The sequence below is a fragment of the Gobio gobio genome (assembly GCF_949357685.1).
Source record: "Gobio gobio genome assembly, chromosome: 20".
NCBI lineage: Eukaryota > Metazoa > Chordata > Actinopteri > Cypriniformes > Gobionidae > Gobio > Gobio gobio.
In genome coordinates this window covers 25,273,667-25,291,730 of record NC_137113.1, presented here as the reverse complement: position 1 = coordinate 25,291,730, position 18,064 = coordinate 25,273,667, and the positions used below count along the sequence as shown (strand labels likewise).

Here is an 18,064-nt window from a genome sequence, read left to right as displayed (position 1 = left end):
GAACGTTGCTCTGATTTTCCCGAAAATTGAACCAGGTCATCTTTAGACCATGCCGAGAAAAAGTTATGGAATTCAAGTTGATTCATTAAACCGTTCTCGAATAACGTGCAAACATATTTGACGAAATACCCGCCAAAATGAATGTGAGGCTATATCTCTGCAATGCAGAGTATTCTGGCCAAACTTGGTGTATGTTATAACAACCATGACCTGAGGCTAATTGCTCAGTTTTCGACACAGTGCCACCTAGTGGTCAGGAGATATGAAATGGCTTTTTTTGATGATAACTTCTGAATGCTGAATGGCCAAAAATCACAACTAAAATTGTCTCTTTAGATTCGGTGCAGCATGCAGAGTCGAACGATACCCATTTTTCCCATATCAGCCATTTTGGGCGTCTGCCATTTTTAATTTTGTCGTAAAATGCTAGGTTGGCTTTTTTTGATCATAACTTTTGAATGGCCAAAAATCACAACTAAAATTGTCTCTTTAGATTCGGTGCAGCATGCGGAGTCGAACGATACCCAATTTTCCCATATCAGCCATTTTGGGCGTCTGCCATTTTTTATTTTGTCGTAAAATGCTAGGTTTTATGAACCTATTGGTTTATCATTACAAAACTCGGTAGCCTATGTGTCTTCGGCACCATGCCCTGACAGTAGCGCCTGGCAGATGGCAGCGCCACCTTGTGGTCAAAAGTTATAATGAAATTTTCAAAAATGCTAATAACTTTTAATGAAATTAGCCTATTGTAATGAAACTGGACCGAAATCATGCCGAGGACATAGATACCAATTTTGCCATATTTGGCCAAAATGCCATTTGATTTTCTTTAAAAATCTACTTTTTCTACCTCATCCTAAATCGTTTGTCCGATTTTCACCAAATTTGAGTCAGATCATCTTCAGACTGTGCCGACAAAAAGTTATGGATTTCATGTTGATAGACAAAATCATTTTCGTATAGCGCCGCAACAAAGTTGAAGCATGATTCCAAAATGACTGAGGCTGTATCTCTGTAGTGCTTCGGCACATTGACACCAAACTTTGTATGTGTCATTGTCATCTAACTCTGACCACACCACATCAGTTTCATAAAGTGATAAACCATTATATCACATTGCTAGTGATTGTACTTTTTTTTCAGGCATTTTGCCTAAAATCATTTTAATATGCTTTTAATTGCTCATTGTTGCAGTTGGTCTGATGCTCCCAGCCATGCAGTCATGATGACTTGTCGTGCCTTCTTTGTGCTTGGCCCCTTAATGGCTGTTTGCAGCTATATTTTAGCTATTTTTTTTTAGTATATTGACACACTCTACCAATCTGTGCATCGTTTCCGCACTCAGAGAAGAGATGCGTCCTCATCCATCCCTAAAGCAGTAATGACGTTATCACCAACATTAATTAGTTAAACCTAGACGAATATGTTACCTGCAGGGGATCGCTGAATATTTGGCTCATCCATCACTTCCTCTGTGTAGAGTCTTACAATAATGTTCCCCATGTAAATTAATTAGTGAAGAAAGATAAAACACTTGGCATTAAGCTGAGCTTAATTACTCATTGCAAAATGATCTGTAGAATTTTGCCTTGCAATATTTAAATGTTTTTTTTAAATCATTAATGATTTAAAGTGACTTTTTTTTGCCAGTCTTCACTGCATTATATTATAGCAATATAGTGTACACTGTAAACCACAGTGCATTGAAAGTAAAAAACAGTTAATATCGTACATTTTTTAACAGGAATTTTCTATTGTAAGAATTAAACATAATACGTACTATTATATTAACCTGCATATTTACAGACACATATTCAAATTATACTCCATGTATTGACTTGTGTTTGTTTGCTGAGCCTAGCTGTGGTTTTGTATGCTTTCACAGTCTGTTTGCATATATTCTAACTAAGCATTGTGCTGTAACACCTTTGTGAGCAAACAGGAAAAAGCAAGTGCACAGGTGTTTGTTTAAGAGATAAAAATTTAATTTCTTTTGTCGTTTCTTCTCAATATATATAACACAAACTTACATGTATTGTAGGTTTTCTTTAACTATAGCTCATCGTCAAAAGCAACGTGACATGGTTTGACTCTTTTTCCCATGACTCTTCCCATGATTCCTTTCTGCTTTGAGCTACCATCACTGTTTGAAATCAAAGCTTAGACTGTTGAGAAAGCCACAGACTCAAAGCTCGGATCACTCTTAAAAATACTGGTCTGTGGCTCTGGGAAATGTTGTCTGGAGATGAAACTGCTACGTGTATGCTTTGTGTGCATTTGAGATCACAACCAATGTACATTAAAGGAAGATGACATGAAAAAGATTTTGTATTTGATGATAATGATTGAATTGAACGAACAGCTAGAGTTCGCCCCAAGGTATTGTTGTCATAAATAGCTCACGGATGAAGACAAAGATTTTTGTCTTAATATTGTCCTTTTGTTTGGCCAACTTGAATTTGTTTGTTCACTGAATTTATCATACAACTAGTACATTCCTGTCAAGGCAACTACTGATTTATTGTTTCAGAAATTGCAAAGATATTTCATTGTACATGGTTTTATTCTTATATGCTTTAAACCACATCAATTTATGAAGTACACTCTTCAATCTCTGCCTCAGAAAATATGGCACAGTAAAAATGTTTCATGCATTAAATTCAACCCTTTTTTTAAATGCATGTTTTTTTGATCTTGTGAACAAGCAATTTTTAACTCAATCTTCTGAAACGACTTCTTTCTGGCGATATATTACAAAATTTTCCAAATATTTAGTCTGCTTAAACCCGCCCCTTTCTTACAATCAACTGCAAGCTTTCATTCAGATCTGCTTCAATTCAATCAACAACTGATGATTAAACCCAAATCCCCGTACTACATTTTTTTTATTTTTTCGATAAATAGAAAAATGATGTACATCACACTATGGAAGAAAATATCTGCCGCTACATATTACATAATACATTGCTTTAAAAGCCCCCTGAAATCAAAATGTAAGTTTTTTTTTTTAACTTTTAGTATGACTATGTTAGCCTTAAGGTTATGAATAAGCTGGTGTGCTCCAAAACAATGACCAAATTTGCATTTAGTAGATATAAGCATTCAAAACTTAATCTCTCACTTCCGCTAAAATGGATAATGGATTTTTATGACATCACCGCAAACTTCAGCTTCTCATCACATCTTCTGTCCAATCAAATGCTCTCTAGAATCTAAAGTGTCCCCTAAATCGACGCTGAATCTGCGGCTGAAATCTGTAACTTTTTCACACATTCACGCTTCTACATGGTGAATGGCACGTAGTGCACTATATAGGGGATAGGGAACGATTCAGACAGTGTAAATATGCTTTCAGTTGAGGCGAATGAAGTCTGGTTTCACATTAGTCTCACGCGCACCACCAGCCGGTCCAGAGAGAGTAAAGAGCGGATCACATCCGCGAGTCGGTGCAGACCACAAAACATATCGGACCCATTTGAATTCTGCACAGAATGCTGTATTTCAAAGCGATATGGAGGATATTATGATGAGAAACGGTTAGAGATTAGGAGGAAACTACGGCTTTACCGAGCTGAAGGGCTCTAGTTAAACTGTGATACTGTGAAAATAAATGCTATTGGCTGTTTTTAAAAAGAGGAGGAGCTGCTTGATATGTCCCATTCTGACTTCCTGTTTCAGGGGAAATTACGTCAACACATTTAATTAATGCTGAGCGTTTTAAGGCACTTCAGTGGGCCTTTAATAACCCCACCATCCCCACAGTCAACACACATATTATTAAGTAAAAACTAGGGCTGTCAAAAGATGAATCGCGATTAATCACATCCAAAATAAAAGTTTGTGTTTACATAATATATTTGTGTGTACTCTGTATAATTATTATGTATATATAAATACAAACACATTCATGTATATATTTAAGAAATATTTGCATGTATATACTGTATATACATTTATATAATTTATATTATATATAAATATTTTATATATAAAATAAATATAATACATTTTTCTTAAATATATACATGCTTGTGTGTGTTTTTATATATAAATAATAATTATACACAGTACACACACACATATTATGTAAACACAAACTTTTATTTTGGATGAGATTAATCGCGATTAATCTTTTGACAGCCCTATAAACATATTTTCAGTATTACCAATGAACAAATGCCCAACAGTGATGATTAAAACAACAACATAAATAAACAATAATCTGAGATTTTTTTTTTTTTCATGCTGCAGTGCATGCTGGAAGCTCACGGTTCAGCTCAATGTGAAACTATTTGTTTAGACAACTCTCTTAGGCTATTTGGGACAACATTCGGGGGAATAGTGTTGGTTACCGTGTTTATATGTAATTCTCAGTTATTGTATCTGTGATTCACCAAGCCCTGTATGCTTTTGTATAGTCAGTGTGTGCACAGGTTGAATCTGTTGTTGAATCTGGGTGTCCCATTAGTCTTGAGCGACGAAAGTGGCAGAAAGTTGAAAGCGTATCGCTCTGAAGTTGAGGGCCTCACATTAGCATGAGTGCTAATTTGCGCTTTCATGAGCAGCAGGGGAAGAACTGAGTAACCCGCTCCTCAGGGACCTGCAGCTGAGGTGGAGGAAAAACATTTCATTATTCATCACTGCTACTGGCGCTCCTTTCTTTCTTTCTTTCTCTCTTTCTCTCTTTCTCTCACTCACTCACTAACTCACTCACTCACTCACTCACTCACTGTAATATGGAAAGAATAAAGTAATTTTCATATGGTGACATACTGGTGTGTAAGAGGTGTCCCTAGTGGATGTGTTTAAGAAGGCTGTTTAGAAGTCTGGATCAGTGTGTGCTCCTGAACCATAGACTGAACTCAGCATTCTTCAGATATGTGCCATATTAATCATCAGCGTTGCTCACTCTTTACATCTGTGACTGCTGAACAATAGCCGTGGGGTGCTTTTTTCTAATCTTTTATTTGTTAGTTTCACAAAACTCATGCCCTGAAATATCCCTACCGAAGTTATGAGGGGTTATTTTGGCTTAAAGTCTCTTTGGGAGATGATATATTTGAAGTTGTGCATATGAATGTGATGAAGGGGAAACTTTCATGTTCAGTGTGGACAGACAAATTACTTTTCAAGGTTTTCCTGGTTTGGACAAGTACGTATATGAATGAGATAAAGGGTTTGGTTCCTCTTCTCTGCATGAAAGGAGCAGTTGTAGGAGCACTGCACCAATGCGATGGAGAAAACAGGGGAAGTGGCTAATAAAATGAGTTCAGAAAAACATACGTGTCCTAACCTGGCGGGAAAACTTTTAAAAGTAATTTGTCTGTCCACACACTGAACGTGAAAGTTGTTATTTAATGTTTAATGTAAAGTTTGGGGTCAGTAAGATTTTTACGAAATAAGTAAATCATTTTATACAGCAAGGAGGCATTAAATTAAAAAGACATTATAATCAACCAATCAGATTTGAGGGACAAGTTTACAGTTTATGTCAAGTTTAGGTTTACAACCAAGGTTGTGTGCTTCTACAGTGTTATTTACCTATTATTTCCCTCTGGGGAAATCCCTCTAAGCTATGGGTAGGGTTAGCTTTAAGGGTAGGGATATGGTTAGGACAAAATTTTCAGACAGGAATGTTGTTCCAGGGTCAACAAAATATGTTGGCAAAATCACTGTGACCCTGCTCTGTGCATGTTGCTTCTCACCCCCGCTAAAGACAAAGCGATACAAAAGCTGCAGATGACGCCGTTGTTTTAGAAGAAACACAGTGAGCAGCAAAGTAGATTTATACTTTCACAAAACACTGCAGAAAAGGAGAATAAATCAAATACATTTATTTTTATCTGTCATACATATTACTCGGACCGTTCAATTCAGGTTTGTGATACTTTTTTTTTTCATCCACATTTAGCATTATTAATCAGCATGTTAAAAGCATTTTATAATAAACAATGTTTTAATTGGGAAAAGTATTTTCAGGAAAAGGAAAAGACAACTTCAACTTTGAGACAACTATTTAACTTTGTTTTCTGGTCATAAATAAAATATTTGATTATTATGTACATTGTTTGTTTGTTTTCAGTAGATACTTATTTTAAGAAAAATATAAAAATGTTCCAGACTTCAAGAGGAAAACCCTGAACGGCCATACATCTTTTCTCAGTCAGATGTCCTTCTGCTATATCTAAATGTAAAAAATAATAGCATGGTAAAACATCTGATCTTACCTTTTTATATTCATATCCAATTGGTCTCAACCAATTTTTTTTAATGATCTGACTCACTGCTTTTGGCTCTCCCAATATCTTTATCCTTGTTGACATGTTTGACTGTTTGTGATTTTTATTTTATTTTACAAAGCACTACTGCTGCCCAGATGAAAATGTATTCCAAAAAAAAAGTATTGTCCGGACCTTGGCTGGGAAGAAAATATAGAGACCGGACCTCTTTGGAACTTTAATTGAATATCCCTGGTTTATAAATATATAAGAAACCCATTCATATTACATAGAACAAGTGGTAGGTCTTTTCATTTGCATTTACACTTACACTTTGAGACTAATGCACATCTATTTTGACATACGGTTTCAGATTGTTTTGTCCTGTTTATTGCTATGGTTATGTAAATGAAAGTCCAGAAACTGCATTGTACTGAGCAGCATTTCAACTTTTATTCAAATTGATTTATAAACAGAAAGTGAGCAAAGAGCGCTCTCTTTATATTCACTGAAGCGAAAAATCTATCTAGACTGTGCAATGAATCTTTTATTTACATTTTATTTGTCGGTAATAATGAAAGGATTTGCGAGTGTATCCAGAGCACTTGCACAGATACTCATCTTTCAGCGGGTACTGAATTTACCTGGTATTCGGTACGACAGACACTGAAGAAATGCTGGTGAATCACTTTTTTGTTTAATTTCAGTAGGCCTTTACCGACTTTGTGCTGAAGTACTTTTTTGACAATCCTAATCGGCACATATATATATATATATATATAACTTATCATTAGTTCATAATTAATAACTTTGGACTTGAACTTCTAATTTCCTCTGTATCATTTCATCAATCCATTCACTGTACTCCGTGAGCTCTGTTAGGGCCCTTGATTCTCCTGTATGTAAGGCATTTTTGGTAAAACGGGGTTGTGTGACAAGTGCACTGTAAAATGCATAAATATCTCATGCATCATTAACTCAAGTCAGAGGGATTGTGATGCTGAGTTACACTTATGGACTGAAAAGGAATGTCTCTAAACTGATCCTTCAAACTTTAAATAAATACCGAGCAACTTCAATTGGAGCATCATTGAACCTGTTCACACTGAGACCGAATGACAGTATAGTATAAAGCAAAAGCTAGCTGCTAGTGAAAACAGGGACAGTTCCTCTCTGAGACAAGTATCTCTAAAGAAATCTTGGTATTCTATTCCTGTGATACATTTTTAATACAAATTATATATTTATCTGTCTCAGACAGACAAGCTTTGTTGGGATTTGCGCAGTTCCACCAGATTCAGTCTGAAACTATCTGAGTCTGCAAGGAAAAGTCAGCTTAACCATAGGGAGCTAATTATACACTTATTAGCTGCACTGACACATTTTAATAGCCGTTCCTAGAACTTTGCCTACTACATGACCACATATTGTCCTTTAGATTAGTAAATGCCAAGTACACTTGGCATCACATTTGAGAAATGATAATCCTTTAATTCAGCTCCTCCTCTTATAACAATCCCTTCGATGTATCATATATCTCTAGATCTGTCTCGACTCTTGAACAGCACACTATTTATTACATGTGTTTGGTCCATAACTTATGTATGGTAAAGGCGTAGATTTATTTGGCTTAATCCGTATAGGTTGAGTTCAGTCCTTTTAAAGTATGTTAAGAAATGTTATTTTATTCATTTTTCAGTCGTCTATTCCCTCAAACACATGCATATTTTAGAAGCTGGACCATCCCCTGTCATAAAGTGACTGTAGAAGCAGAGATAACTGCTAATTGGGCAGTGTGCTCTTGCTGTGCCGTCAGGACTGATCGCAGTGTTGTACTCAGTTGAACTCTGACTAAAACTGTGCCAGACTGGCCAACATTTCCCTCTTTCACACCAGATGAATTGTTTTGCGAAATCGCAGCATTATTGTCATGTTCTGTTTGTAAATTGAATGAAGGCTTTTTTTAATATATTGATTTAGTGAGGTTCCTCTGGGCATAAAAATGGGCATATTTTTGATGTTTACAGTTTGTTTCTTAATTAAATCTGAAGAGCTGCTGCTTGGCCAAATGCTTTGATAATTTAACCAATAAACATATCAGTTCAGAGATCTAAGTAGCTTTTAACAGTTTCCTTGAGAGTTTTGTGTAGTTTTCACTTTTCAGGACTTTTTCCTGACTTTCTGTTCTTCACAGTTTTTCAGCTCTTCATCATGCTGCTCTCACTGGCACCACTGACCTCTTGTCTCTGCTGTTGGAGGCACAGGCCACTGTGGACATCAAAGACAGTAACGGTGAGACCTTTTACCATTTTTATGCCTTTAGCCAATGAGTTTATTGTCTTCACAATGTTTTTTGTATTGTACTTTTTCCCAAATCAACACTTTCCACAGTGTGGAAAGTGTTAAAAAAAAAATAATAATAATAATACTAATACATGAACGAATAGATAGATGAATGGATGTCCCTGTCCCCATTCACTTTCACTGTATTGGAAAGAGCAGAGTTGACATTCTGCTAAACGTCTTATTTTGTATTCTACGGAAGAAATAAAGTCATACTGGTTAGGAGCAACATGAGTCATTTGGTCAGTATCTCTTAAATATACCATCAAAACAAACTGGATAAGTGACCTGCTCGTGGCAAATAGTGATTTATTCACATTCCATACTCCTAGACATTTAGATACATACATAATATTGTGTTGTGCATGAGCTGAGCATAGAAAAAATAGGTAGTCATTGTTTTTTCCTTTTTTAAAAGGGTTGTATGTAAAAAAAAACTTGTAACAAAACTTAAAAAATTAGACGTTCCTCAACCTCCTAGATTTTCTATGAAAGCCTTTAGAAAGATTTGTGAAGGGCTCAAAAGGATGTTCAATAACACGTTTAGGATAATGTCCAAAGAGCCGTCCTGTAATGTCAATGTATCACGCAAAGGAAAGGGATTAATTCACACTATAGCCAGATCTATATACTCTCAAATTTACTTTATAATCATTCTATCATAACCGTGTAATTTTAATGACTTCATCTGTCAACAACATAATGCCGGTGAATTGCAGAGCTGCTACAAACGCATTCACATCGATATGATCAGATGCTTTCTTAACATTTTGTTATTGAGATGAAAGCGCGCAGCACATATTTACATATTCATCTAAACGTCACTCTCAGGATTGTGGATGGTGTTGGGATGTTCATTAACAGTATATCACTGCAAAAGTATTTCCAACTTATTTTTTTCTTCTAAGCAAAAAAAGAAAAAGAACATCGCCGTGAGTATATTGGGGCATTGAATCATGTTCAGTCTCTTGTACATTACGTGTGCACAAGTGCAAGCATGAGCAATAAGTATCTTACTAATTACACATTTTCTTTCTAATGTCTCTAGTTACAAGGGTTTCTGAATTCTACATATAGCCTCTTTAACAGTAAAATAATTGCGCCACCAGAGAAAGCACATTTTCTTTTCCAGCGTGAAAAAAAAAACAAACAAACTAGAAGCTAATGATTATAATGATTTTCTGCTCACTGTTGTAGGTATGCGTCCATTGCACTATGCTGCCTGGCAAGGGAAGGCTGAGAGTGTACTTATGCTACTGAGAGCTGGAGCTTCTGTGAATGGGGCTTCACAAGATGGACAGATCCCTCTCCACCTGGCTGCACAGTACGGACACTATGAGGTGGTATGTACCTCACTACTCCTGACCAATTTGTTCCTGTCTACACTGACACAAGGGACAACAATATCAAGAGTCCAATACTCTAGGTCGTAGACTTTCACCTACATCATGGTTCATCGTACCAAATTGGGTTTGGTTGACAGTTATGGTGGGGACTTGTACTGATGTAGTCTGGTGCGCTTTAAAGGATTAGTTCGCTTCAAAATGAAAATTTCCTGATATTTTACTCACCCTCGTCTCATCCAAGATGTTCATGTCTTTCTTTCTTCAGTCGAAAAGAAATTAAGTTTTTTGAGGAAAACTTTCCAGGATTTTTCTCCCCATCATAGACTTCCATGGCAACCAAAATGTTGAAGGTCCAAATCAATGCAGTTTCAAAGCGCTTCAGAGGCTCTGCGCGATCCCAGACGAGGAATAGGGTCTTATCTTGCGAAACGATCGGTCATTTTAAAAAATAAAATAAAAAATGAATATACTTTTTAACCTAAATTGCTCATCTTGCTCTGCGATGTGCCAAGGATTGCGCAATCACGTCGGAAAGGTCACACGTTAGCAGAAGTACGGCCCCAAGTGAACGTGCAAGGACTAAAAAACACTCCATCTTCAACTTCAAAATCATCCGACATCGTTGTTTTACCTTTTTTTTTGCTAAAGGATGTTTATATTAGTCTTCGCATGTGCGCTTTGTAAACACGGGAGTGGTACTTCTGTCTACGTCTACCGTGACCTTTACGACGTGATTGCGCAATCCTTGGTACGTCACAGAGCACCACAAGATGAGCAATTTAGGTTTAAAAGTATATTCATTTTTATTTTTATTTGAAAGTGACCGATCGTTTCGCTAGATAATACCCTATTCCTCGTCTGGGATCGCGCAGATCCTCTGAAGCGCTTTGAAACTGCATTGACCTTCAACATTTTGGTTGCCATGGAAGTCTATGATGGGGAGAAAAATCCTGGAATGTTTTCCTCAAAAACGTAATTTCTTTTCGACTGAAGAAAGAACAACATGAACATCTTGGATGAGATGGGGGTGAGTAAAATATCATGAAATTTTCATTTTGAAGTGAACTAATCCTTTAAGGGTGTGATGATCACACTTGTAGCTTGGTTCTTTTGGTCCGGACCATAAAAGAAAATTATACATTCAGTCCTGGTTCGCTTCACATTTATTTTGTCATTTTTAACACTGAACCTAAAGCTACAAAACATAAGGCATACGGATAAGGCTACAACCCGATTGGGCTTTTATGCCATTTTGCAATGGAATTTTGCAAACATCAAAAACAATGCTGTGTGTTGGGCTAAATGCACTTAATCACCATGCATTTTTTCTTTTCTTTTTTTAATGATACGTTTTTTTTGCCATTACAAACTATGGGTTTGCCCTTGTTATATCTAGTAATGCACCCCAGTGAAACTCAATTTAAAGGAAAGCGAAAAATAAAGCTTATTTACTAATCAATTAATCAATCACATTTACTCTAAAAATCGACACTCAAATAAAATCTGAGTTGTATATTCTACTACAATTCGTTGTTGAAATATAAACATTTAAATGCTGGTTGTAATAACTTGTTTTCTTTGTCAGATGTATTCAAACATTAAATAATGAAGACAAAAGGTTAAGTAAAAATAAAATGAATACCGGTATATAATATAGTGCATATATCTTGCAAAAATGCTCCTCTCTAGAGTTATTTTTCTGACTAATGAGCTATGAATGGCTTTTCTGAGGAAACATGTAATATGGTGGGCCAAAATTTAATTTAATATTTTGTTTAATTTAATAACAATATAACACAAATATTTTCAGTTGCCATAATTTTGGTGCATCACTAGTTTCTGAATCACTCAGTATTATGTTCAAAATAAATGGGCAAAAAGGCTGAATGCAGCTCTTTGATAGTGACTCAGGAATGTGCTGCGACACAAACCAAAATATTGCTGTTAAGGCTGTTTACAGATCTCTGGCAGCTAGATAAAAATGATGCGTAGTGTTTTATGTTTTCTAAAGGAAAAGGAAGGAAGATGCAAGACATGTCGTTGCACGCTCAAGGCAAAAAAAGGTCCCTAGCAAAGATATAACATTACTTCGCAGGTCCAGGGCTTTGTTTTAAAACAATGCATTTTTTTAGTTAACCTAGCTGTGTATATGATACCTCTCAGAACCAGGTTAGATTGACCAGTTGTTTGGCTTCAAATGCAGAGTATTCCCTTTCCAAATGTCCTACCCTTTCTCACAAAATGTGTCACAGGATATACTGTGTGCCATATAACGTAGTAATTTACAAAGAATCAACGGTATTTCTCTGGCTTTTCCCTCTTAGTCCCTGACCTTTTTGGATGCTATTTCATCTTTTCATATGTGTAGACTAAAACCGATACGGCTTTTGACATTGTCTTCTATTGTGTAGTCCCAGAAACCTTATGCAGCCAGACACATCTCCTCTGACCTTTCACTGCATCTCTGTTTCTGTGTGTTCCCTCAGTCTGAAATGCTACTACAACACCAGTCCAACCCCTGTACTGTCAACAAGGTGAAGAAGACCCCTCTGGACCTGGCCTGTGAGTTTGGCAGATTCAAGGTGAGCCAGGAGGAGATTTTGAGTGTCACTTTCAATAATAATAAAAACAGCATATTTTGTGACCTTGTAACTTGTCCTGACATTATACCACCTCAGTGGGATTAATATGTGCTTGAATTGTGATATTAAGGTCTCAAAAAAAAAACATATCAGAGATGCCAATGTGGTGTAGCAAAAAAAAAAGATGACTGATAATACCCTTGCCGTTTATCTACACAATGCTGACAAACGATATCAAACAGAATGCACTTTTGTTAATGAGTTAGGCTTATTCTCACTATTGACAATTATTGAGTGAAGATGGCTTGATTTAAGCTATTGCAGTCAGTGTTGTATAAGTTACTCTAAAAAGGTAATTAATTACTAGCTACTAATTGACCTATCGGTTAGCCCCTCCCCTCAAATGCAGATGAGCCAATAGCAGTTGAGTATCAGTTGCGCTGGGACCGGAACTCGGACATCTTTAGGCGTCAGCGCCATAGAGAAACATTGGAAAATCCGAAGCTCTCATCGATTTGATGGTGTTTATGCTACAAAATGCTATAATGTCGTGCCTGAGGTACTGTAACACTGATTCCAGGGATCCTGAGAGCATTTTCTGTTTGTCATACTCTCATTAAGTTACGATTAAAGTCCCTGCTAACATACATACCGAAATAACTAACTGTTCTCACGTCATGTAACACTGTAGGTCAAAAACATGAAGGTCTACATTTCAGTGCCTCTCCATATTAAACTGATTATATGTAAATTAATTTAATTTTAGATATGTTTAAGGTCTACATTATCTGTCCTACTAAGGAAGACTCCTATTTTAATGGGTATTATAGTCTACGGGTAGTGAAAGGAAGAGCTTGCATGCAGTTTATCGGAGTTGTTTTGCAGATACACAGTTTAATGTTACCAGTTATTAACTGCACCCCCGAAAAGTCATAAGCTCTGTGTATATGTTTGTTTACTGTTAGTTGTATGAGTGTTTTTGTGTAATTTGCTGTGTATGTTAATGGTAATGCAACAGAGAGAGATTGTTTGTGAATGAGACGTTAATGCACACTTCTTATGCTTTGTTTGTTCAGCTCTTACAATGATTATTTGGAGTGAAAAAGGACATAATAAACTTGATAAACCATCAGTAAAGTTTGGCCATCATTCGGACGGGGTATACGCTACATTCTGTGTCCCAAAACATCTTGGGATAAGGTTTTCACACTGACAGCTGTCATTGTAAGATATAGCAACTGCGTTTGTTTGTCCGAGTTAGCAACAGTAACTAAGGGGGGCGGGGGTTATTGATAGGTCAGTTACATATTCAGCGATTACTGTACTAATTACTCTCTCTAAAATTTATTGGATTACTTATTACTAATTATTTTCTAAATCCCATATCAACTTCAACCAGTTGAACAATACAAGGATATACACGAAACCACATTTTTGATTTTCAAATAAACAATATATACAGTAATTGCATAAATTATTCTTGATCTGACCAAAGTGTGTTAAGGGAGGTTACATCAAAAGCATACATTTTAACATTACGTTTTTATGTTAAATCCACTATAGTTTTATATAGAATTGTTCTATAGTCTATATACAGTATTTAATGCACTTACATCAGAAGTAGTAATTAAATTAGAGAAAAATTAAGAGTAATCCCTTAGTTTACCATTTTGAAAGGAAAAGTAACCGAATTACAGTAATTCGGTTACTTAGTAATTAATTACACCCAACACTGATCACAAATTAATAGGCAAAATATTATTTATTATTTTTTATTTATTATTTATTATTATTTATTTATTATTTATATCCCATATCGGCTTGTGTGTGTGTATGTGTGTGTGTTTGTGTATAGTAAATAGTGTTAAAAGTAATCTTTTGCAAATCTAAAAAAATAAATGTCCATTTTTTTATATACTATATCTTACAATTTTATCATGTCTACATGCATCTGTAGCATTTCAAGTGATTGGTTTTTATTTTTAGTGGGGTTTTTTTGTACAAAATAGTATAGCCTATGTATCAGCTGTAATTTTAATATTGGTTTAATATATTCATGTCATTTAAGAATATGTGGGCACAATAGTTAGATTTCACCAGAGCGTGATTACATGGGTACAGTGGAATTGTTCAGCTATTAGTATTTGTGCATTAATATAGTTAGGGCTTATTCAATTTAAAATAGCTGCGCTCTTTATAACTTCTATCGTAGTGTAAGCTTATAGCGCTGAATCTATTTCCACACTGCATTCTCAAAAATAATTATAAGCAGAACGTCATGACATAACAAAGCTTGAAAGAGATCTTGTTTACGTGTGCATTCAGTGGCAAACAATATCAGAAAGCTCATACAAACGGCCTTAGATTACTTTCCTGATAACAGTTCCCTGAAGCAGTCTTGTTGAGAGATCTTTAATTCACCTTAAACTAGATTTGCCAGTGTGAACTATTTCCATTTAATCTTTCGCCGAAGTCATTTGGAATTATAGAATGCAAATGCTGCAGAGAGTCAGGCTGATGGAATGAGTCTAATTTAGCAGCACACTAGCGAGTCAGTTGCTGGGCTGCGGGAGGATTCTGCCCCAGCTGGAAACTGAATTCCATTTGACAGATTCTCGATGCCAGAGAGTACAATGTCATATGGCTGGGCTGACAACTCGGGCTGGATGCTTTCCTGTATTTTAAATTGCCAGTGACATCTTGTTTAGACTTAAGTAGGCAAAACTGGAGCACTTTTTGGCTGAAACTGCTCTAGTTCTGGATCGCTTTCTCACTGTTTCTCAATTCTTTCCCTCAGGTGACCCAGCTGTTTTTGAGCAGTAACATGGTGGTAGCTCTCTTAGAAGGGAACGGCAGGGATAACACCCCGCTCCATCTTGCTGCCCGCAACGGCCATAAGGACATCATCAGGTCCACTTTTCCCTAACCCCTTGCATCCTGTTGCGTGTATATGCATTTTCCTTTCAGTCTACATATCTGCTTGTGTGCTCAAACTGTTGTCATCGTTTCAGAGGAGAGTTGATCTCTTTTTAAAGACCTAGTGAGCTGCCTACTACCTACATAGGTAGACATGGAACCTCACAAGTGAATGATTTGGAGTGCTTTACATAGGCAGCAAGTCCCTGCTCCGCACATATTAGGGGTGGAACGGTTCAAATGATGGTCCTTAATCACGGTTTTAGGGTCACGGTTTCGGTACGATTCGGTATATCGGCTATGTTCAGGGTAATTAGGACATTTGTCAAATAAAAATAAACAAAATAAGAACAATATTAATCAAGTTAATAGTTAATAAAGGCCTTGTGAGGACGAGGCGTAGCAATAAAATATGGCCAGAAAATATCTGTATTTAAAACTTTATAAACTATACTGAACAAAATTATACATTTTTGCCCCCATTTTTCATGAGCTGAACTCAAAGATCTAAGACTTTTTTCTATATATATTTGAGAGAAATAGGCCTTTTGTGTACATTGAAAAATTTTAGATCTTTGTGTTCATCACTATTTTTTTACTGTAAGTTAACTTGTGTAGGCCGTCTGCCGGAAGCCAGATTACTTTTATGATGGATAGATGCACTTTCATGGACTTTAAAGCAGAACTTCCCATTCACTGCCATAATAATGCTTGGCCAGGAAAATTTTCAATACAACTCAGATTGTATGTCATACACACCTAGGATGACTTGAGGGTGAGTAAATCATGGACTAATTTTCATTTTTGGGTGAACTAACCCTTTAAGAAATAATGCACAGAAAGAGTACATACTACACATGAACACGTCTTTCTCAACTGTTAACATTTTACTTAAGACATAACCTACTATGTTTGCTAGGATACTCGCCAAGACGGGCATGTTGACATAATTTTTGTGTGAATTTGTCCATTCAAGCTCAAGACTTGAAAGAGAACTCAATATTTGCACGCTATCTGCAATGCGCAGCGTGCGCGCAGATGAGTGCACACACACACACAAATCTTCTCTCAGCATGCGCAAGTTCTCTTTTACGGTGACACATTGCTGCCACATACATATTTTTTCCGCTCAATTATGTCGTAATAACGTCATCTTGTGTTGTTTTGACGACTTCTTTTCTCGTAATAACGAGGTTATGTCGTAAAAATGACATAATTTGACATAATTTTCTCGTAATAATAAGATCTTATGTCGTTAAAACAACATATTTTTCTCATTAAAACGACATATATTTTCTCCTAATAAGGACATGTGTTGTACAGTGATGTACAGTTCAAAGTATGCCTGTATCCACATTAGAGAATTAAAATAGCCCATGTGCATTTGTCACACTTCCATGTCTGAAAAGCAGAAGCAAGCTCAGCGTAAAATAGGCTCTTCCGCTGCCTGTATCAGTGGCAATGCCCATTGCACGAAAGTATTGTAATTCATTGATGTAGCCTGCAGTTCAAAAAACTTTATTTGTTGGAAATATGAACTGAATTTAGAAATTAAATTTGAAATGAAAAACTTTGCATTTAATAAACAAAATACATTTTTGAAGCGTTTGGAGTAAGCTAAATGCAAAACGTAGCGTATTTAGATTCATAGTTAGGCTATATGTTTAAATATTAGCCTATTATATTATTGTTTTAATTTCATATGTTGATGATGAAAAGTGAGCCGCTTTGTAAGATATAGGCTATAAGGCGCAATATGTCTGGAGACATGGAGTGGGGTCAGACATGATTTTTATTGAGTGTTGTTTTGCAGAAATAATTTCTTTAAAGTGAATTTCGTTTTCTATAAATTGTAATTTAATTTTGATCAAGGTTTCATAAAAACGAATTGCCTGTATATTTAATACATAAGAAGCAAAATAAGAACGCCGTGAATGGATTGACGTGCGTAACGAACCCACTGGCCTGTTTCCGCAGCCTTTGAGTAAGGCTGAAAGCGTCTTTCTTTTTAATACATTTCTTGAATGTCTTAATTACAGTAGGCCTTATAGATAGTTATGATATTTGTGGCTGCACCGGGGTCCGTCATTACTAGGTTAAAGTTACGCCACTCAAGCTAATCATGAGCGGTCCATGGCACCTGCTACCCATGGCTGTTAAGAACTATCGGCTACATCAGTAAATTAGGCTACAACAATTTCGTGCTATGGGCACTGCCACTGATACAGGCAGCGGATGAGCCTATTTTACGCTGAGCTTGCTTCTGCTTTTCAAACAAGTGTGACAAAGGCATGGGATAAATAAATTCTCTAATGTGGATACAGACATATATACACACATCACTATACAACACATGCCCTTATTAGGAGAAAATATATGTCGTTTTAACGAGAAAAATATGTTGTTTTATTACGACATAATTGAGCGGACACAACATGTGCTGTTCCGGTGTCACCTGCGCTCACGCGCTATCAACACCCGGCTGATGACAGCGTAAATGACTGGGTCATGGTCGAGCATACGCACTTGCATACAAGAGTTTTTGCAACATAGTTTGTTGTCAAGCCGGCAGTCAGGCAAACTTTGGCTGGACGCCTTGTTTACATGTTTGTCGAGCAAGTGAGGTGAAGAGAAGGTGTGGAATGAGTGTAGTGTG

The 18,064-nt window shown here is 36.3% G+C and overlaps 1 protein-coding gene across 2 annotated transcripts in view; it reads left to right on the top strand.

Annotated features, from left to right (window-relative positions):
• Positions 1-18,064, top strand: part of LOC307116709 (CASK interacting protein 2) — a 73,841-nt gene that overhangs the window by 17,763 nt on the left and 38,014 nt on the right. For both annotated transcript variants that reach the window (XM_079801026.1, XM_079801025.1), the window contains exons 4-7: positions 8,416-8,513; positions 9,762-9,907; positions 12,397-12,492; positions 15,290-15,402. In XM_079801026.1, coding sequence (XP_079657152.1) covers positions 8,416-8,513; positions 9,762-9,907; positions 12,397-12,492; positions 15,290-15,402 — 453 coding nt within the window. The remainder of the gene's footprint in view (positions 1-8,415; positions 8,514-9,761; positions 9,908-12,396; positions 12,493-15,289; positions 15,403-18,064) is intronic.